This window comes from Phyllostomus discolor, chromosome 8 (genome assembly GCF_004126475.2).
Source record: "Phyllostomus discolor isolate MPI-MPIP mPhyDis1 chromosome 8, mPhyDis1.pri.v3, whole genome shotgun sequence".
NCBI lineage: Eukaryota > Metazoa > Chordata > Mammalia > Chiroptera > Phyllostomidae > Phyllostomus > Phyllostomus discolor.
Genome location: NC_040910.2, coordinates 73,448,100 through 73,470,411, shown reverse-complemented (window position 1 = coordinate 73,470,411; position 22,312 = coordinate 73,448,100). Strand labels below are relative to the sequence as shown.

Here is a 22,312-nt window from a genome sequence, read left to right as displayed (position 1 = left end):
ATTTGAGCCTGCTCTTCCTCTTGCCCCCACCCCCACCCCCAGGCTGCATGAAATGATCAGGTCAAAACCCAAAGCCCCGTGCTGTGCTGGGTCACAGTAGGTGCTCCATAAAGGTGGTAACATTCCTCCCTGTCTGTTCCCCCTCCATCAGCTCGATGGTCAGCTGGGGCAGAATGGACGCACGCACATCACACTGCAGGAGCCACATGGGTCTCCAGGTCCTGTGCTGGCTCAGGGAAGCCTCTGAGGCCCCTGTGGCCACTGAGCTTCCATGGCACCCAACGCCACCACCTTGCCATTGCTATCCTTCCGGCCCCTGCCTCTCTGCTCTTCCTTTCTTCCTCAAAACACCTTTATCCCAGAGAAATTCAGATAAAGGTCAGGTGCTCTTTACACTTAGCCCTGCATCCCGTGTCTACCCTCCAGGGATGGCAGAAACCTCCTCCATCTCATTATCCCAAGACAAGACCACCCGTGAAGATGCTAGGGCTGTTACACAGACACCCTTCCTTCCCCAGGGTTGCACACTCTGCCATGGGCAGCATTCCCAAACCCCCAGACCAAATGCCACAAACAGAGGCAGGCATGGGGGGATAGCCCTTTATGCTTTGTACACCTAAAGGGGAGGGCTCACCTTGCACGGGGGTCTGGTAGACCTCACAGTACTCCGCCAGCCTCTGTGCCTCAGGGTCCTGGACACACAGTGAGCTGTCCACTGCATCCCGCAGGTTAAACTGGGGGGTGGGGTAAGCACAGTAGCACTCCCAGCCTCTGAGGATGGCCAAGGGGAACTCCTGCCAGACAAGGAGTGAAAGAGAAGCATCTCTGGTGAATGTAAGGGCCACACCCCCCGCAGCTCGGGTGCGGGGATGAACATGTGGATGTACTGCCAGCTACAGGGGATCAGCAGGGATGTCCGTCCATCCTTCCAGCACCAGGCTCTGTGCCCAACCCCAGGGAGACCAACTCAATGAGGTGTGACTTCTGCCCTCCAGTAGCTCCCAGCTGGCCAGTGACAGTCAACAGTCACAGTGCAGTGACAGTGGTGCTCACACGGAGGGGTGAGCCAAGGGTGGGAGGCAGGGAGCAGGGCTTGGGACCGGACTTTCGAGATGGCTGGGAGGCCGTCAGGAGGGCTGGGGTGGGAGCAGGCACTCAGACAGTGGGATCCATGCAAGAACATGTGTGTGTGAGACTCAGAATGGGATGGGTAAGCCCACATGGGCAGTTAGGGCTCAGCGTGTCACACGTTTAACCAACAGACTGAGAGCCCCAAATGACTTCTGAATTCCCGCTAGCTCTCCCTGGAGAAAGGCCCTACCCAACCCGTATACCCCGCTCCACTGCACGGTGGGGTTCAGGACCAAGGCCAGATTCCCACACACCCATCTCTCCAGGACAGGAAGGGTAAGGGAGAGTTGACTCAATTCACCAAGATACTGAGAGCCCAGTGGGGGCTTCCTGAGGATGAAGGGACCCTGCCAGTGTTGGGCCAAGCCCGCTCCTGGCGTCTCATGGTTTCTTGTCCCCCTGAGGAGGATGCACTGTACCATGAACAGAGCTGAGATGCTGGCTTCTGGAAGGCCTGGGTGCGAATTTGGGTTCCCGAGCTGGGTAACCTTGGGCAAGGTGCTGAACCTCTCTGAATTTCCCCACTGAACAAAAGTAATCAAATCCGCCTTGCAGGTTTATTATGAGGACGAGATGAGAAGGGTCCTAACGCCAGCACTGGGCCGGCGCACGCTCCGCGCTCCCACACGGGCGCGGCTCATCGTCCGCCTCCTCACCCTTGGCAGCAGTCACGGCTCACTCAAAAATCCCCCACCCACCTCTCCCACAGCTATCTTTTGAGCAGCTACTGCGCACCGGGCACTAGGTAGGCCACATAGCCGCATCTCATTTCTGCATCTTGAACACAGGAAACGTGAGCCTGCTGGAGTGTGCAGAGAGGAGTCAAGAGCGTGCGCGCAGGAGGGAGGCTGTGGGCGGAGGAGCCTTCTCACTGCCAAGGGAAGCTCCGCAAAAACCTCTTTATTTTTTGCCCAAAGCGAAATCTCATAAATAAATAAATAAAAGCGAATCAATAGCGGTTTCTGAGCAGAGCCTGGCAACGCGGAGGATCGCAGAGAAGACAACGGAGGTGGAGTCACCAGCCAAGGGAGGGCGAGGCAGAGCCTGGGGGAGGGGACACACTTTAGGGGGGAGGGGAGGAGGTGTTCCCGAGTGCTGCTGACCCCTGCCCCCCACACAGGGCCGCTGTTCTAGACACAGGCTGAGTTCTCTCCTCAGTGAGAGCCTCTCCCTGCCCGCCTCCTCCTTTGTCAAGGCTGAGGAGAAGGTTCGCCTCTGCCTCGGCTTTGACCAGAGCCCACGCCCAGGTCTGTCTCTCAGAATGGAGCTGTCCAGTAGGGACAGGGTGGGGGGAAGGCAGACTCACTATTCTCACTTATACACACTTACCCCCCCCCCCATACACACAATATCCTGCTGTACTGGCTGCTTCTCAAGCTCACAGCTCCCTTTTTAAGAGGAAAAACTCTGAAACATTCTAGGTGACCATAAGCAAGTCACCTCCACTTTGAAACCTTCATTTTCCCATCTGTAAGATGGACACACTCCATGAAATCGGCCTGCCTGTGAGAATGGAGTATATCATTTCTCTTTGGCCCTCTCGCCAGCTTCCCCTGCCCCCCCCGCCCCCCCCCCCCCCGATAGACTAGCAGGTTATCCCCAAGCTTTTCCTGGGGGAGGCTTGAACCTGGAATGGGGGTGGGGCGGCAGCTGCTCTGGGTATCTGTGGACTTCAGTGTCAGAGGGAGGGAGCACTGTGTAGTAGAGAAAGCATCAGGCTTATAATCAAAAGACCTGGACTCAAGTTCCCATGTCATAATTCGGGATCTGTGTGACCTTGGACAGGTTAGCTGTCCTTTCTGAACCTCGATTTCCTCATCTGTAACATGGGGGTAATCATATTCCCCTCACAGAGTGCTGGGGAATGGAGGGAGGATAATGCATGAGAAGGACCCCACCCAGTGCCTACTACATAGTAGGTGCTCCCTTATTTTTCTCACTGAAGGCCTTTCACTGTGCTGTCTGTTCACCTGACTCAGAGTACCAAGAGTTTGTTTCCTAAGGCTCCTCACTTTGGCCGCCCTTCCAAGGCTGCTAAGCTCAGGACCAAGCAAAGGTCGGAAGCCCCTCCCGCACTTAGCTCTTGTGGTCTTTTAGTCTTGACCAGGCACTCGAAGAAATGAATTGCTTTGAAGACTCAGTTGCCACAATGAGCCCTTAACTTGGGGACCAGCCACACCCCCAACCACAGCTGCCCTCAATGTCAGTTGTAGGGACAGTCCAGAATGGGCAGCATCGGCCACTGTCACAGTGCAGAGCCGAGGTGACTGGACTTGGCAGTGAGTGGACAAAGGCTGACAAACCCTGTCTGCATGCCCAGCTAGACTCCAGCTACCCGGGGCCCCCAGGCCATTTCTGCATAGAAAGTGAAGTGTGTGAGTTCTGACCCTCGATCAGAACACCACTGGCTTTCTGGAAGTTCTGCTGACATGAGTCCGTGAGAAGCCATCACAGGAATTGTGGCCTCTGGCCTCTCTGATCCCCACCCACCCTCTCCCACAAAGTCCTCATGCCACCTCCTCCCAGACCAACAGGTTCATCGCAGCACATGGGAACAAGCAGCTGGGGCACCCAGGGCAGCCACGGGGTGAGTGCTCGGCCACCCGACTATGTCACCAGTTGTTACGGGCTGAATCATGCTCCCTAAATTTCATACATTGAAATCCTAACCCCCAGACCTCAGAAGTGAATTCATTTGGAGATATGGTCTTTAAAGAGGTCATTAAGCTCAAACGGGGCCATTGGGGAGGGCCCCCATCCAATCTGACTGGTGTGGTTATTAGAAGAAGAGATTAGAACACCAACGCATCCGGGCCAAGGGGCCACCACGTGAAGACACGGGGACAAGGCGCCATCTGCAAGCCGAGGACAGAAGAAACTAACCTTATCGACACCTTGATCTCAGACTTCTGGCCTCCGGAACTATAAGAAAATACAGTGCTGTTGTTTAAGCCACCCACTGGTCTGCAGTAGTTTGTGAGAGCAGCCCTGGTAAACTCACACACTAGCTTCCCTTCAAGCCCTGGGCCATCGCAGTCACATGCCAATCTCGAGCCCTTGCACTTGCCGTCCTTGCTGCCTAGAATGCTGTGAGCCCAGACATCCTCATGGCTTTCTCCCTCACTTTCTTCATCTTCCCTTCTCCGTGAGCCTCTTCCAGCTTCCCCGTTTCTAGCTGCAACACTCTTCCCATCACCCCGGATATACCCTGTCCCCCAGCTGTGCTTTCTGATTTTGTTTCAGAGGTGTAGCAGTGATGCAAGGCTCTGACCCTCAGTGTACCAGCCAGCCAGTCTTGATGAATGAAGACACACAGCATGTTCCTCACCCCAGGTTCCTCCGTCCCTCCCCAGTCAGCCCTGCCTCCCTCAAAGCAACTGCTATCCTGATTTCTACCACCACAGACTCATTTAGTCTATTCTCCAATGTCCTATAAATAGAGTCATCCAATGTCTATTTTTGTGTGTCTGCCTTCTTTCATTCAGAAACACATTTGTTAAATCCACCCATGTAGTTTTATCTGTTAGTACATTGTTCTTTTTTATCGCTATTATTCTGTGTGTGAACACACCAATTTGTTAATTCATGCACTTGATGGACACATGGGCTGTTTCTGGTTTTTGCCTATTATGAAAAAAGTTGCTGTGAATGTTCATGTACAAGACTTTGAGTCAATGAATATTTTCATTTCTCATGGGTTAATACCTAAGGTTCCTGCTTCATTTTTCTCCACAGAACTTGTCAGCATTCAACATACAATCTGTTTTACTTACTGACCTGTTTATTGCTTGCCTCCATCCCCGAGAACTTGAGCCGGGACCTTTGCGTGTCTGGTGAGCTTTATTGTATTCTCTAGAACATCGTGGATACTTAATGAGTGTTTGATGGACAACCCAATGAACAAACGAATGAACGAATGAATGAATTCTTTACAGATCCTAACTCTCCCCAGAGTTATTGGCAACGGATTTGGGTACGAGCCTTCTTGATCATTTTTGCCCTGGGCATGAGGGAGGAGAAGGAAGCTGCTGCCTCACAGCCAACCGCCCCCCCCCCCATCCCCAACAGCAGGGAGCGCAGGGGCCTGGGCTCTCCTGGGATTCTTGTTTACAGAGGATTTCACCACCACGGTAGCTCTACTAAGGGCGGCTAGCTCTGTCTCCTTCCCGGGCTGCTGATGTCGAAGCCTCATGGTCCTACATCCCAAGGCTGGGGACAGGCTGCCTCTCACCAGTGACCTGAACCTTTTTGCTTCCTTGAGTGGATTAAACTGTCAAGTTTCTGGGTGTTTGCAGAGCAACGGGAGAGCTGCAGACAGTAATGTGGTTTTATTTACAACATAACCGCTTCAGCGACATCACTGGATTCTGAAAACAGAACAATTTTTAGCCCCTTGCGGATTTCTAGGACATGATTTCCATAAAAATTAAATATTGATGAATCTTATCTCTCTGCCAACTTACCCACTCTCCTCCTCCCCCAGCCATCCCAGACTTCAGTGAGAGAGAGAATGCAGGGAGAAAGAAGAAAATGATTAGGAAAAGCAAGGCAGAAAAAGGTAGGAAGCGCAAACACAGATGTGGGAGCATTTCACTAAATAGACATGGGGTTAAAGAGGGAGCCCCTGAGCCTGTGTCAGAGAGCAGGGTGGGTACACATCCTAACCCTGACTCTTCCCCTCTAGCCTAAGCCTGGGTGTCTAGCCTGGAGCCAGGTCATGATTCAGCCGCGCTGGGCTCTCTAGGTGGTGGGGACCCATGTGCAAAGGCTTGATCATGGCCAAGGGGTCAAGGAATGGACATTCCAACAGGCAATGAGTGAGGCCCCAAGTAAGACCCCTCTACAAACTGGGTCTCATCTCCACCTTCGTTCCTCCTTGAGCACCTTTCTTGGGATCTCCATATTTACACAGAATTCCAGAAACTTCATAGATCAGCACTTCCAGTTTCAGAAGGAAAACTGAGGCTTGGAGACTGGCAGTGAGCAGCCCAAGACAGACCATCAGTGGGAGTGGAACAGAGCCAGCTTCCTGGGGTCCAGTCTGGGGCTTTGTCACAGTCAATTCCATGGGGGCAGACTCATGAACCCATGGATTTTTGGAAGAAATCTGCAAACTAGCCAGAGGTTAGGTTGACCAGTCTGTTCCTCCAGGGCAGTTCCCTCCACTCCAGAGGCAAGTCTGACATTGAAAATACAAAAAGAGAATGAAGATGTCCACACAGGTGGCTGCACGTGGGCCATGAGGGCCAACTTCTGCCTTTGGTGCTTTCGGGCAAATGTCAAGTTGACTGAAAACCCGTCAGCTGGTACTGTGATTGAGAGCCTGGCGTCTGACTGCAGAGCCGGGGTTGTGTGGTTTGGAAAGGCAGAGCCAGAATGAGGTTTGGTGTCAGGCTACACGGTGTCGACCAGCTACTGAGCATCTCTGAGCCTTGGTCTTATCACCTGTGAAAGGGGCATAGCTTAATGATCATAGGCTTTGGAGTCAGCAGGTGTGAGATTATGGGAAGATGGATTGAGTTCTGATTTCTGCATCTGCAAGGCGGGTTTGAGGATGGAGTGAAACACTTGTGAGATGCCTGTCAGAGGGGAGACAATCAGCCACTCGGTTGGCCTGAGTCCAGGGGAGGCTAAAGGTGTGGGGTGGGGGCAGGGCCTTCTCCATAAGAAGAGCTGACTCACAGTCCCCTTGCATGCATGTGTCCAGCCTCAAAGGGGCTGCTTCAAGATTTGGGGCAAATGTCAGTGTCTCCAAGGGCCTCTATGGGATGTTCCCTTGGCCAATGGCTCTCTGTAGACACTGAGCCCCAGCCAGGAGACCAACTGACCCTCTCCATGCAACACCCTCCCCTTCAGAGCCAAATGTACATCAGAAAGAAGAATCCATTAAACACTGTGGCTCAGCTGCCAAACCCGTGGGATCCCAAGGAGCCTGGTTTCCACTGACATGGGAGAGGATGAGTCCCTGGCCTTGGGCAATTTCCCAAACATCCCACGCACAGCAAAGGAACCAGGGGAAGCTGAGTAATAATGACCATTATTCCATCATCCGTAACACTTGCTGTGCGGGAGACACCCAGATCACAGAACTTTTTCATGTCCACAATGTCACCGAGTCCCCCTCACTGTCTGGTGAGGCATTTCTGCCACGGCCAATCCCACTCAGTGAACGAGGACACTAAGGTCACGGCTACACGTGATTGGCCAGGATCAGAAAGTGAGAAAGGGGCAGAGCAGGGCTATGTGCCCAGGTCACTGTGACTCTAAAGCTGCCTTCCTGCCATCTTCAGAATGAGAGGCCAGCTGACTCACTGCTCAAATGTGCTGAAATTCTTAAGTGCACATCGAAAATGCGCACATCTTTGCCCCAGCAATTCTGTATCTGATAACATAGCCTCAGGAAATAATCATGAACATGCTCAAAGGTCTACCCACAGGGATGTTCATGCTCCGCAGTACTGTTTATAATAACAAAAGGAAAAAACAAGAAAAAGTCTAAACATCCGACAGTAGAGGATGGAATGAACACCTTATCACCAGGAAGCACGGCCAAAGGAGGTTCATGAAACACTAAATAAGAAAAGGAAACAAATGGCAGGGAAGAGTCAACTTGTTAAAAACAGACCCACATCTACCTGCCTCTTTCTATGTAGATACGGGGGTGTGTGTGTGTGTGTGTGTGTGTGTACCTACAATAAAAGACCAAAAGTGTGCAAAATCTTCTTAGTTGTTTTCTCTGATGTGGTAAAGCCACAAGTGAGTTTTAATTTTATTTCTACATTTCTGAAAATTTCTAAAACTTCCTAAAATAAAACCTGTGTAATCCCCCCAAAGAAAACAATACATGTGTATGTATCCATTAAAGACACACAGAATAACATCAACAGGTTTCCTACAGAATTTTTATAAGAAATCCAAAACCACACCCTATCAGGCACCTACCTGAATGACTCTACAGCATGTTGGCAAAGAAAAGAATTCTTAATGTCAAAGTAATAATTCACAAAGCCCAGACTCCTACAGAGCCAACCTTGGCAGACCATGGGACCGCATGCCCCACGGAGGCAGCTGGTCCACCAGGACAGACGGTGTCTGTCGGGGTCCAAGTGGATTTAGGCAGAGTGGCCGCTCAGCAGAGAACAAGCCGGCTCCACATTAACACACGCTTTTCCATTTCACAGGCGGCTGGGTTACTGCCACCATTAAATGGCCAAAGAAACCCCCTAGAGGAAATGTCAGTGGGAAAACATCCAGGAGATTAATATTCTCTAGGAAGAATTTATACACCCAAAAGAGACTATAAGAGGGCAAAAAGAAAGGCTGCTTCCTCTCCCCGCCATCCTGTCCCTCCGACTCCCTTCTCAGAAGAACCACGGCCATGGCCACCGGCCGTGGCTGGCAGATAAAACCTCAGATCGCAAGGCATAACAGCTGGTGAAACGTTAGCAACCTGTTTGCAGATGGCGTTAGATTTCACTCCTCAGCCCCACTGTGGGACTGCACACTCCCACAAATGGTCTGTCTGTTTGCACACAAATATCAGGCTTCAAAATTAATCACCCCCTGATCGGAATTGGTAACAATGCAAATACCTGAGCTACTCCCTCCCTCCCTCCTCATCCTTACTTCTGTCCAAATAAGGAGGTGATAGGTCCCTGAGTACTGAGAGTGAGCAGGTTTCCTTCTATCTCCGATATGATCACAGACAACTAGACCATTTTACTGTGTTTAAAAATACATCACATTGGTCAAGTCCCTCTCGCAGGCAGAGAGAGATCATTAAGGTGCTGATAGTCCCCAAAATGTCTTTTTTTTCTGTCAGACTATACTCATGGAGCACCCCGAATCCATTTCCACTAGCTAGCAAGAAACAATAGAGATTTTAATCTGGGGCTTCAAATAAACTCCAGATGGTTGCTGGGCACTGCGAGGGGAGCTCCCCTACTTTTCCTGTTTGGAAGCCCCACCTCTCACATCTGCTGCGGTGGGAGGGAGGAGGGGCCAGGACCCAGCCAGACCTAATGAGGCCCTTAGTCCCCTCCCCCAGATTTAGCGCTGTCCCACTTAAAATCCTTCTGTGAGCATTTTCCATCATAAAAGTCTCTGCAAACATTTTCAATGGCTGTATTATAGTCCACTGTATGGCTGTGGCTTAATGTAACCATTCCCACATCATAGAACATCTGAGCTTGTCTTTCAGCCAAATTAGGATGAGATGAAGCTCCCACTGGGTCAGCAGCCCTGCAGCCTCGGTGCTACCGGCCTCTCCGGGGAGAAAGCATTTGGCAATCCAGACAGGAAAGTATAACCAGACATCCCTGACTTCCCCTCTGTCACCTACCCTCCACATCCAGGAGAGAAGAGAGAAAACCATTCCTGCAGAGAGGTTGCTGGTAACTGCAGGCCTGGATCAGCTAGGCTTCTAACTGATCTCACAGCTACCAGACCTCAGCACCAGAGGCAGAACTTCCTTCTGCATCCTCACCGAACAGGTGGGAAGCACAATCGTCTAGCAGGGTGCAGACTCATGGCGAATGTAGGCCGTGTCTGGGTGTTGCTGAGCTGCCCCGAGGGTAGTGGTTCTGACCAGGCATGAGGAGACAATCTTGTCCTGCAGGGGACATTTGGTCTTGTTTGGAGACAGTTTGGGTAAAAATGCTGCTAAACATCCTAAAATGCACAAACTGATCCTAAAACAAAGGGATCCCCAGAGAACACCTCCACCCTCCCCCGACCCAGGAGCATCCTACCTGCAGCTGTAAAGTGCCACTCAGGGCACACCACAGTAGCTCCCTCCTACCCACACAAAAAAAATTTGGACTTTGAGGCAGGCATCCAAGGCCCACTGCAGTTTGTCCCCACCCCGCCTTCCACACCACACTGTGCAGCCCTCCACTCTGGGCAAGCCAGAATGCTTTCCACCAGCCCCCTCCTGCTCAACAGTTGCCTAGTCTTACGATGCCCCCCCATACACCCCTCGTCCACCTGTTGACACGGCCCCACGTCTTCTGGCTCCAACCCTTCCTCAAAGGCGCAGTCCTCCCTAAGCCCCTCGCCAAGCCTCCCTCGCCCCATCAGGCCCTGACTTCACTCTGCCGGGTCCTGTCCTAGGCCCTCCCCAGGGGTGTGCTGTACCTCATGAGTGGGGCCCTGGTCTCCCCGACCTCTGAACTCTGCTGGCATCCCCACCTCATCCCCTATAACTGTCAGCTTAGGTGTTTGGCCACATCTCACTGCATGTGTCCTGCCAAGACCAGCTTTCAGCATTAAAGCTAGAAACAGTGACTTCCTCACAGCTGCAAACTTCTGGGCGTCTGAACAGTGGGACTGGCGGAAACACCACCCTCCCCTCCCGCCAGACAATGGATACAGGCGAGGCCAGGAACAGAAGCAAACCATGAGGGAAAAGGCCACTTTGGAGAATCTTAGATGCCCTCTCTTCCCTGTTCTGACCTCACAGTTCCCACGAGCACTAGGCAGAGCTGAGCAGGTAGCTTGCCCTTGAAACACACAATGAGGAGAGACGTACAAGGTGCTAAAGTGCAAAACGGCAGAGGCGATCAAGCTCCTGCAGGTACCTTTGGCACACACTCCAATGTGAAATTGCAGCAATGTGGATTTGTGCCAGTAAAAATGAAGAAAGGCTGAAAATAGAAAGGGAAGAGTTTTAAATCTTCAAGCTGTGTGTCTGTAATCACAAGGCAGAAATCTCTGGACTCTCAAGGGCTGCCCTGGAGGAGGTACCCCCAGAATACTGGGATATCTACCTAGGAGGCTGCTTTGAAGTCGCTGCCCCTAAAAGAAGACTCACAGGGTGCACCCTCATTTCCCTCTCCTCCATCGCTGGTGGGGGCGTAACATTAGCACAACCTTGGCCAAGGGCAACACGGCAGTGTTTACCAACACGAGGACAGGCAGTCTGTGACCCAGCGTCTCCCTGGAACTTTGTCTTACAGATCCAACGAAACAAAACGAGCCACCCACAAGGAAAGCCATTGCAGCCTTATTTGTAAAAGCAAAAGACTGGAAACAAGCTAAATGTGTAACAGCAGGGGATTGGTTAAATAAATTATAGGACATCCGTGTAATGGAATAAAAGATTGGGAAAGCACTTTCTTTGCCAATAGGGAGCAATCGCTAACACAGATTGTCGAGGAAAAGGAGCCTGGTACAGGGGAGTGTGAGCAGTGCATCCCCATCTGTGGGCTTGTGAAGGAGCAATGCCTCTGAGGGAAGCAATTGCCTGAATAGTCATAGAATCTCCCTGAGAGTGGACCAGGGAGTCAGGGCTGTAGGCTACCTCCAAGGAAGGACAGACTCTGAGGGTGTGGGGCAGGGGGTGCCACCCGGAACAAGAGGAAGACTCTCCCCTCTGGGCACTTTGGTGTCTTTTTACTGTGTTCCATGTGAGTGTATTACCTGTTAAAAAATATTTTACAACACTAAGGACATGCGGTAGTGATGTCTGTTTCCTGTCGTGTCCTCTTCTTTCTTCTCCTCGCTCTGTTGCCTGCTTGCTGCACTCACCCTCTCAGTCTCCCTCCCCGCAATGTCACAGAAAGGCAGCAGCCTGAAAGTGCAGGGGTGCGGTGTCCAGAGCGGGCTGTGCAACCAGTCACTCCATGTCTGTGTGTGAATCTGCACTGCCTCTGTAGCAAGCGGGGATCAGAGCATCCCCACTCAGGGAGTGCTGGGAGGGGCTAGGAGGGTTAAAGCAGAGCACTGGTAGGCAGGCCCTAGCATAGCACCCAGCACACAGGACACCTCGGTGGGCCTGCAGCCTGGTTGGGCCCAGCTGAGCTCCTCAGACTCCAGTGGGGGCTCTCCAGGGACCTGCTCTGACTACAGGTGTGAAGGCAGCCCTGCAGTTTGTTTTCTTGCATGCACACAAGCAGGTGTTCCTGCTGTCTCTACCTCGGGCTCTGCTCCCAGGAGGGGGAGAGGGGAAGTAGAGATCCTCAGGCCAGATGCCTGCAAACCAACAAACTGTTCATGGCTCACTGCATGTGTCTTGTGATTCCCTGATGCCCAAGACATCCTTGGCAGAGGCTTCAGAACCTCTGAAGCTGCTGGACATGCAAGAGAGCCACTTCAAAGGCTGCATGCGTACAAGAGGAAAGTGCCCACCTCCAGGGGAAGCATCTCAAGCTGAGGACAGGCTGCTCCCAGGGAGGGGATGTACCTGTGGAGGGCAGGCTCCTTCATACCCAACCATATCTGCCTTCCCTGAGGCCTACTCTCTGTGCCCTTCAAAGCACCAGCAGGCTATGGAGCTATACTGAGTTCAAATCCTGGCTCCCTCATTACTGTCTGTGTGAACCCAGGCAGAATGCTCAAGCTTTCCCTGCCTCTGTTTCCTCATCTGCAAAATGCAGATAATCATAGCAACTATCCCATAGGGTCGTTACGAAGATTAAATGGATTAACACTTTTGAGCTTGGAACAGTACCTGGCATGGAATAAATGATCAATATATGTTAGCTACTGTTGATAACTACCATCATCTTCATCATCATCATCATTGCCAAGGCCCTCCTCTCTCCTAGCCCCACTCTGTTACACGGCCAGGTACCATGGCCCCATTAAGACTGCTGAACCCTGCACACAGTGGCAGCCCCAAACCCCAGCTTGCTGCCATGGAAGCAGTCTGGGGACCACTGCACTCCAACCCCAGACCTCAGTGCTATTTGGACAGCCTGCTGGCCTCAACAGCCTCACTCAGCAGTTCCCAGGGACTGCCTTTTGCAAGCCCTGCCTGGCCTTGGCCAATGTTCCCACCCCAGAGCTAACAAGAGTCACAGGGGCAATGGCCTTTGGTGCCCCGCCTAGCCCTCGCATAGAGTCAACTCCACTCCCCAGCGCAGGCTGAACCAAAGGTGCCCGCCCGTGTGAACACAGCCCCTGAAGTCAGGTTCATGGCCCAACACTGTCAGCGCACAGAACAGAAAATCCATCTGCTGTCCCCAAGTCCCGAGCCAGCATCTTCTTGCTGCCAAACCAAGTCTTAAAATTTAACATCTGACACTGGTGCCAAAAGCTCACGTCGAGAAAGGCATGATCCTTTCAGCTTTTACAACTTTCGCTGACAATTCCCCAGCCGGCCTGGAATCACTGGCCTCAGCAATGGGCTCCCTGTGGGCACCCTCAGTGATGTCTGTGGCAGGGCCTGCCGCTCTGAGGGCAGACGGGCATCTGCAGCCTGCACTGGCACCTGCCCCTGAGACCACCTCACATGTGGGACTGTGGTGGAATATAACTGGTCTTACTTTCTGGGCACAAAATCCGGAACACGTCTCCACGGTCACATTGGCTTGTATCAAGGAGTCAGGGAAGGTGTGTGTGACGTTCTCTGGCAGTCTGAAGCAGCCACGGTACGTGACTGTCCTCCCTATGGAAGAAAAGGGGTTCCGGTAAGAAATGGTGCTCACAGCTGTTGGTGTCTGTCCCAAGGGAAGCTGGTGGCTTCGGATCCTGGAACAGGTGTAGCTGTCCTCAGGAGGGGCAGGTTTCACATCAGAGCAGGCAAACTGCCCTGGATGGGGTGCAGTCCAGCCAAGCTCCTGAGAGAAACCAGGTACCAGAACCTTGGTCACCCCGGGTCACTGACCAGGGGACACTTGTCTGAAACTTTGGGTCTCACTATTACTGCCAGCTCTGCGGGGATGGCCTGCCTCCCTCCTTTCTTCCCCTCCTCCCTTCCTCCCTTTCTCCTTCCCTCCCTCCCTCACTCCCTCCTTTCCTGCCTTCCACAATCTGAATTGTACATCCATTATGGGCCAGATTCTGCAAGAGGTGACCCGAGAGGCCGATATTCTGGAAGTCTATGACTTCCCTGTGAATGTGTGGAAAGAAAAGTAGATTTGGAAATCTGAAATCCTGCCACATTCTCTCTCACTGTGCCACTGAGTCCACCGCCATTTTGCTTCCTCCCTGATCTTGAACTCCCACCAAATTCTAGGAATAATCCTTAAGTCTGTGTTACAGAGGAAGCCTGTAACACAGGCTTTCCTCTTCAGGTGCAAAATTGTAGATCCCTAGTTAGCTTCCCTGGTGCTGAACAAACCTTCTGGAATGTTCTAGCACCAACTGCTCATACTTCTTCTAGACTTATCCGAGTTTCTCCGGATGGCATCCTGATTCTCACACCAGGCTCCTCTGAACCCCAGATCTCCTGGTGCCCAGCATCTCTGCCTGTTCCCTCTGCTTGCTGCAGCCTACGACCAGCAGCAGAAACCCTCACCAGCCAGCACTGTGGCGGGAGGGCTCTCCATGCAAAACTGCAAAGCAAGACAGAGCCCTGGATCTGGAAGCCCATCTGACCAACCATGTCACCGGTAGTTTGGACGTCAGGACACCAACCTATTTGGGCACAAATGAAGGAAAGCAACCTGGTGCCAGGAAAACAGTCCAGGCTGAGCATCCTAATGGCTGGAGGTCAAGTCCTGGCACTGCTGGTGACTCGCTCTGAAACTGGGCCATGTCATGGACTCTGACTGCTCACCTATATAATGCCTGGCAGCCAGAGCTGTTCTGAGGGGCAATGTGCACCCACGTGCCAGCCCCTGATGTGGCTGCCCTGGCCTTTGGTGGAAGGGCCCTGGAGTGGTGCTTTGTGCTGGGATCACGGAATTCCTTCCTGTCCCGTGGCATGATTGGGCCCCCAAAGAACAAAATGGCTAGATGGGCTGGCCCATGGCCCTCAGCCAGCTTCTCTGGGGTGGGACAGACAACGGGAGACAGGCTGCAGGGCCTGTGACAGGGAGGCTGAGCAGCATAGGCAGGGCACAGCCTGAATGGGGTCATGGGCATCCCAGGACACAGGGACAGCTCCAGGGGAAGTCTGCAACTGGGTCGGCCCTGTGCTCCCCACCCCCAGCCCTGACCCTGACACACAGCAGGTGCCCAATGAGGGCTGAGCGGATGAATAAACTGAACATAACAGGGCATGTGGGGGCCTAGCATACACTGCAATGCCTGAGCTGCTGGGGGCAGCAGCCTCAGCTACCTCTAGACATCATCACTGAGTGACTGTCAGGGAAGAGGCTGTCATCTAGTGCAGTCTATCCATGGCCCCCTCCCTTGCTTCCCAGGTGACAGCCCCAGGGCCACTTAGGGCAGAAGAACCCCTTCAAGATGAAGTCATTGATGAGCTTCTCTGTTCCTATCTCTGATCCCAGCCTGGGAAGCACACTCACGGCTCTTATTCCTGTGAGTGCTTCTAGCTAGAGAGACGCTGACATTTAACATGGGTGGTCACCTGGCTGCCTCTTCAGTTCATCCCGTTGGCTCATCCCGTTGAGAAGGGAGTAGGCAGGCAAAGGTCAACCCCTCAGCTCCACAGCCCATCCAAAGGGGCAGCTACTACACTGTTTTCAACATTAACCATGGCGTCAAGTCTAGCCGGCTCAAGATCTGAGGCTGGCTTGAACTACTGGGCCATCTCACCTTAACCAATGGGCAACCTCACGCACAACAATGATTGATAAGTCAGTGGCTGAGCAGGCGGGAGAGGTTGGCAGGGGGGCCCAGACCCCACGCACAGACCTGGTCTTGCTGGTAGACAGAGGAGAGGCACTGGGGGCTGTTATTGTTGGAACCCAGAAAAACCAGAGACCCAGGAAACCAGTCTGGAACATTCTGGTCCTCAGGAAGCCCATCTGGATGCCCAGGGGACAGAGAAGAACCTGACAGATCCATGCACCATGGTGACCTCTGCCAGGCCTGGCACAGAGCAGGTGTCAATGACTATCTGTGGAGTTATTGGTCTCCTTAGTGAATCCCCTGCCCAATTCCCCATCTGGAGCCCCCATGGCCAGATATAGCTCATTTGACTAGAAGCACAAGCATGGGCACAGTTGGCTGGGCCTGAGCACTAAGCCACTCTCCCTGTCACTCTGGCCCCATGTGCAGCCCCGTGGTTCCCAGAGCCAGGCTTCTGTGCTGCGTGACAAACACTCATTGCTAGGAGAGCCCTCCCAGACACCCCTCCGCAGTTCTAGCTTCTGACCTAAGCTCTCTTTCCCTGAGCTTGGCCCCATCCTCAAACTAATCCATTTCCTGTCCCGGAGCCCTGTCACTAGGTGCATGGCCAGAGGTGGCTGTGTCCATGAGTCTGTGTACCTGAGTGCTAGGCAGTGCCTCCATCACCTACTGCCTCACCTTTGCCAGCAGTGGGGGTACTCTCTACATTCTGACTTCTTCCCAGCCCAGCCCCTCCCAAATATGAAAAGGATGGCTGCCCATGTACATAATAGTATTTCTTTTTTTAAAGGAGTCTTTTATAATAAGATTAAGTGGATCTGGGGACCATCATCTTGCAATCAGGACAAACCTGAGTTTCAGACACATTTAGTTGAGCCCCCTCAGTTGTCATCTTTGTGTGAAAGCACTTCCCATTGAAATTCCTGGGGGTTCTTGCTGTCTGAAGCATTGGCTGACTCTCCCTCATGGCTCATTATTTCCTCCTGAGTTCTGTACTTAATTTCCAAGCTTATCTTCAGTGAGAATTTATCTATGGGAACTCTTTATCCCTGAGTTGATGTTGGTTTGCCTCTGCCAGCACCATCAGGTGGTCCAGAGCCAGTTTTTACGTTGGAGCTTCCAGGACCAGGCAGATCGTACTAATCAGAACTCAAAACTCATACAAATGCAGGCCCGCAATTACAATACAAATGCTTAGGAAGATATTTTTTTTAATCTGAAGCTCAGGTCCAAACAGACGTTTTCTTTCTACCCCCCGAACTAGTAGGTGATTCTAAAAAAAAAAAAACCTACAGAAGACCCGGAGACATGTGAAAGGATGCTCAGCATCACTAGCCTTCAGACAGACACAAATCAAAACCACAATAAAATACCATCTCACACTGGTGAGAATGGGCATCATAAACAAATAAACAAACAACAAGAGCTGGTGAAGTTGTAGAGAAAAGGGAACCCTAGTGCACTGTTGGTGGGATTGCAGACTGGTGCAGCCACTGTGGAAAGCAGTATGGAATTTCCTCAAAAAACTAAAAATGGAACTGCCTTTTGACTCGGTAATCCCACTGCTAAGAAGAGTGGAACTAAGAATTCACCCTAAGAACAGTGAAACATCACTTCAAAAGAACCTATGCACCCCAATGTTCACAGTAGCACAATTTACAATAGCCAAGTGCTGGAAGCAACCTAAGTGCCTATTAGTAAATGAATGGATCAAAAACTATGGTACGTTTACACAATGGAATATTATGCAGCAGAAAGAAGAAGGAGCTCCTACCCTTTATGACAGCATGGATGGAACTGGAGAGCAGTATGCTAAGTGAAATAAGCCAGGCAGTGAGGGACAAATACCATATGATCTCACCTATAAGTGGAACCTCATTAACAAAACAAACAAGCAAGCAAAATATAACCAGAGACATGGAAATAAAGAACAAACTGACAGTGACCAGAGGGAAGAGCGAAGGGGGATAATAGGGCAAAGAAGGGGAAAGGTCGTGAAGGAACATGTGTGAAGGACCCATGGACAAAGGCAACGGGGGTGGGGGGAGGATTGAATGTGGGAGGTGGGGATGGGGAGGGCAGGGGAGGGTAATGCGGGGGGAAATGAGGACAACTGTAATTACACAACAATAAAAAAATAAAAGCCTCTTTATTATAGCTAAAACCTCCTACATTGTATTGATTTAAACTTCAGTGACATCAAATTCCACTTTATGCAGAGGTGTCCATCTGATTCCCTAGCTGACCAGCTCAAAGCCTCCGTCTCTGTCCCACAGGGACACCAAAACCTCAGCCTGTGGCCTCCAACTTCCCTCTGCAGCAACCCAGAGCTGCGTGGCATTGTCTGGACTCTCATCTTACCATTGTGATGCTCAGTTTCCTCTCTTCTGGAGCAAGGGACTTCCTTATTTTCTTGCTAGTTCAGCTATGCATGGGAAACAGTGTTTGTTCAGTTTTATCCACCATTTCTATGTGTTTAATGGCTAGGGAACTTTCAGATTATCTGGTCCACCCCACTGTTAAAAATTTAGGCCTGCCTTTACCCCTTACAAAACACACTGGAACCCAGAGAGGGAAAGCCAGCTGCCTGAGGCTGCACAGCATGTCTGAGACACACCTAGGCCTACGCCCCAAGCCTCCTGACCAGTTTCTCTCTCCTTTCGGGGACAGAGAAAGATGTGCCTCAGTTATGAACTCAAGCAACCTTTGGCACACTCTAATCCCACTCCCCTCTATGACAAGCCTGCTCAGGAAAGGGGATAAGGGAGGGAGGGCAGGGTTTCTGTTCCAAGAAATTTGGACCAGAGGCTACAGGCGGGGGAGGGCAACTGGAGTGCAGGGGACAGACAGAGCTTGGGAGGGCAGAGGCACACTCACGCTTCCTGGAGCTCGGCTGCAGCTCCTCCACCCGGTAGACAGCGAGCCGGCCAACACCCCCGCACATGGACCCCTTCTCGCCCTTGCACTCGTGTTTACACTCCTCCGGCCCCACGCTCATCACCGGGAGCCGGTTCCCGCAGTAGCACTCTGCCCCGGCCTCCAAGCCAGCGTAGACGTAGGACCTGTGGGGAAAGTGAGGCCTGGGGTGAGCTGCCCTGGGCCCAGAGCTGGGGATGGGATCCCAAAGGCACTGAGTCTGGATCACAGAACAACAGCTGCAGCTGGGGCCGGGATGAGGGCTGAGCCTGGAGTGGAGGTCAGGTCTGGGGCTGGGGCCACGGCCCTCAGCAAGTGGCTACCCTCAGCCCTTGGTCTTGGCCAGACTTCAGGGTCATCTGCCTGGGTTTAGGGAACAGCCCTTCCTTTGTGATAAGCTGACTGAATCAGCCCTGTGGGCTCCTCCTGTCAGCCCTGAGCTTTGACCCCTGAGGTGCTGTCCATGGGAACAGGTTGCCGTGTGTCCATAGCTGCACTGAGCTGTTAACCGGTTCTCAGGATGGGAGGGAAGGAGCCCTAATTGGTGACATTTGCCAATTTCTGTAGATGATGTCGAGCTACCGATGGTTTAGTAATGGGCTTATCACATTTTCTAAAACTTGAACTGCCCGCTGTCTTGAGCCAGCCATGAGCTGGCTCCAGCACACCGCTGGTCAAAACTGCCCTCCATGCCTTACAAACAGGGCCCGAGGCACCTCCTTCCCCCCAGGGCACTCTTACCCACCTCCACCCTGGAGTGATGCCATAGTAAAGAAAGACAGCAAAGGGGACCAGTGTCTTTTCACACAGCGTTTTAACTATGAAAAGAGGCCAACATTTTGAAACTCCCACCTCAGTGGGCCTAGGTACAGAAATCCCAAACTGAAAACCCAAAGGCTAGCTCCTCATCCTCACTGGGCCCCTTGCTAGCTGTGTGATCCTGAATACCACTTACTGCCTCTGAGTCTCTGATTCCTTAACCATCAGAATAAAATGAGACTGTCAGTCTCAGTTGTAGCTATAGCTGGACTATAAAGCACACTTGACAGGACCCTTTCCTTTCCTTCTCTGGCCTCAGTTTCTCCACCTATAAAATGGGCATAATTGTGGTTACCGAGCAGAAGAAGGTGAGGACTTATGACCCAACAAATACAAAATAATCTATGTGACTGAAATAAGTCCAGAGTACCTCCGCTGACTCTGTTTTACCCATCTACTGTGTCTGATCATGCACACACCTGCACACACACGTGCACACACGTGCAAAGAGTGCTGTGAGAGCCTTGATTTTAGGGACGATTCCCTGGCATACGACCAGTGTCTGGTTATGCCCAGGTGAGCAGAAAGAGCAAATCTTGTTATAAACACAGTAACTTTTTCTACAGAACTAAAAGGTCCTCAGAGAAATCTGGGTTAAAGTTCTTTATTCTATTTTAAACAGACAAGTAAACTGAGGCCCAGGAAAGGAAACTGACTCAGGGCTAAGTCACACGGTAAGTCCTTGGTGCAGCTGGACTAGACCCCTGGTCTCCTAGCACCACGCCCAGGGCCCTTTCCACAACCCTCTGCCACTTCATCAATAAACTTCCTTCTGGACAACTGGGACCTGACCAGTCAAGCCCTGATTAGTTACACTCTGACAGTCAACTGGCAGCTAGAGCGTCCCCTCCTTGTGGGGACTGTCTCTTGACCTCACTTCCAGTGGAGTACAGGGTCTGGGGCCCCACACTTACCGCTCAGCGCAGGCATCCTGGCAGTGGGAGACAGTCATCTTTCTCAAGTCAAAAAACACAGAGCCCTTCAGTGTTCTCTCCTGGCCATCGTCACTGAAGCATCCAACATAGGTGCCTGTGGGCCGAGGAGCAGAGCAGAGCTCAGAGATGCAGAGAGAGGGAAGGCTCCTAATCGCGCCCCCCAAGGAAATGCCAAGGCAACCCCCAGCCCTTCCTGGCCAAGGGGGTCTCTCAGGGGAGCCAGGGGACGAGGCTTTTGGCCCAACTTTCCCTGCAGCACTTCTGGATCCTTCATCCCTGCGCCCTCCCTGCCCCTTTTCTTCACTGATGGCCCTCTGTCCCCCTAGACACCCTGCCGGGAACCTGGTGACCGTCTGAACACCACTTTCTTCCACCCCAACTCAGCAAGTCTGGCTGAGTTAAGTAACAAAAAGTCTGTTACATTTTTTTTCTGTAAAATACAAGACACATTTTTCATTATCACCAATAACTTTATTGATTTGGGTATTTTGAGTATGTCAACTATTTCCCGCTATTGGCTTCTAGTGGGCAGAGGCCAAAGGTGCTGCTAAACACCTTCCAATGCACAAGAGAGCCTCACATCAAAGAATTATTTGGCCAAAATCTCAAAAGTACAAGAAACTTCACAAACCACTTTTGATACGTTCGATCAGTCACAGCACCTTCTCTATACGCTGCACAAATCTTTTTTTTTTTTTTGCATTTCAGTTGCATTTTTGAAATAATAAAACATAATACACCAAAAATATTGCATATCTTCTTCCATCTTCAGTATTAAAATGGCTGCACAAAATTGACCAATTTTGATACTTTTTTAAAGTGCATGCTAATATGACAGCTGTCACAAAACAATCTAACAAAATTGGGGTTTTGAATGAAGTTAAAGTCAATTAAGACTTTACTTCCATACTAGAGCCATGGTATGGAAAAAAAGCAATGGAATTTTTGGCCAGCCCAGTACCTCTCCTGGACCCCCTCCTTCCCTGATCCCTACCTTTCCTCGGCTTGGAGAGCTTTCCCTATCTCCACAAATGTCCCAAGGGGCGGGTTCTGTCACCTTCTTGTGATCTAGAGGGAAGAAGTTAATTGTGGAAACTCTGATCTTAGCTAATATAAATAAGATCTTGCAAACAGATACAGCTATTTCAAGAAAAAAAATCTGCTTTCCCAGGAGAGAGCGAGCCCCATCACTGGAGGTGTGTGAGCAGAGTCTGTCAGTGTGTAAGAGAGCCATCCTGTACAGGACTCAACAAGACTCAAGACTGCTGGGTCAGTCCAGGCACCTCTGGCACGTCCCCGGGGGAGGACATAACACCTCAAAGCAGTGGCAGAGCTGACCCAACCATGCACAGGCCAGTGGAAGTCTGGGACAGCCCTGCCCTGTTGCCCTAGGAGAGGGAGATGTCTCTCCCCCTTCCAGGCAACGAACCTCTTGTGGTTCCATCGGCACACATGTGGCCGCACCCAGTGTCTGTCATAGGCACACGCTACATCCCTCCACTCAGGATCTCGGATCCCCAGGCCCTGAAAGTGTTTCATTCTCCTTATGTAAAGTCTCAGGACCCCGGGGAGCAGCAGGGACCACTGAAGAAAGATTTTCTCCAGGTCAGCAAGGATGAACTACTCGCCTCCTTAGCCTGCCTACTTAGTATAAGAAAACTAATGTTTCAGAAATTTCTTGTGTTTTGCTCAACGAAGAAGAAATTCTATTATAGTTTTCAATTAAACATCCAAGTCACAAGCTCGAGGGTTGTTAAACACTTATCCCTGTTAGTGAGAAATTAACTTAAAGGTTGCAAAGGTGCCTGGGCTCAAGGACCCTGAAGGCTGAGAATGGCACATGCGTGTATCTAGGGGAGTAGGGAACAGCTTCGGGAATGGGCTGACTAGGTTCAAATCCAGGCTCCACCATGATCTGGCATGTGCAGCTTCCCTGTCCTGAGCCTCAGCTTTCCCATGTGAGAAATGGGGCTATGCTCCCACGGAATTCATGGAGTGGTGGTGAGAACTCCATTACACATGGGAAGTGT

The 22,312-nt window shown here is 51.5% G+C and overlaps 1 protein-coding gene across 4 annotated transcripts in view; it reads right to left on the bottom strand.

Moving 5' to 3' along the window:
• Positions 1–22,312, bottom strand: part of WSCD1 (WSC domain containing 1) — a 43,126-nt gene that overhangs the window by 5,990 nt on the left and 14,824 nt on the right. For all 4 annotated transcript variants that reach the window (XM_028534716.2, XM_036033213.1, XM_036033214.1 and 1 more), the window contains exons 3-6: positions 20,262–20,376; positions 18,490–18,674; positions 13,398–13,519; positions 635–794 (exon numbers count right to left, since the gene is read on the bottom strand). In XM_028534716.2, the coding sequence (XP_028390517.1) occupies positions 635–794; positions 13,398–13,519; positions 18,490–18,674; positions 20,262–20,376 (582 nt within the window). The remainder of the gene's footprint in view (positions 1–634; positions 795–13,397; positions 13,520–18,489; positions 18,675–20,261; positions 20,377–22,312) is intronic.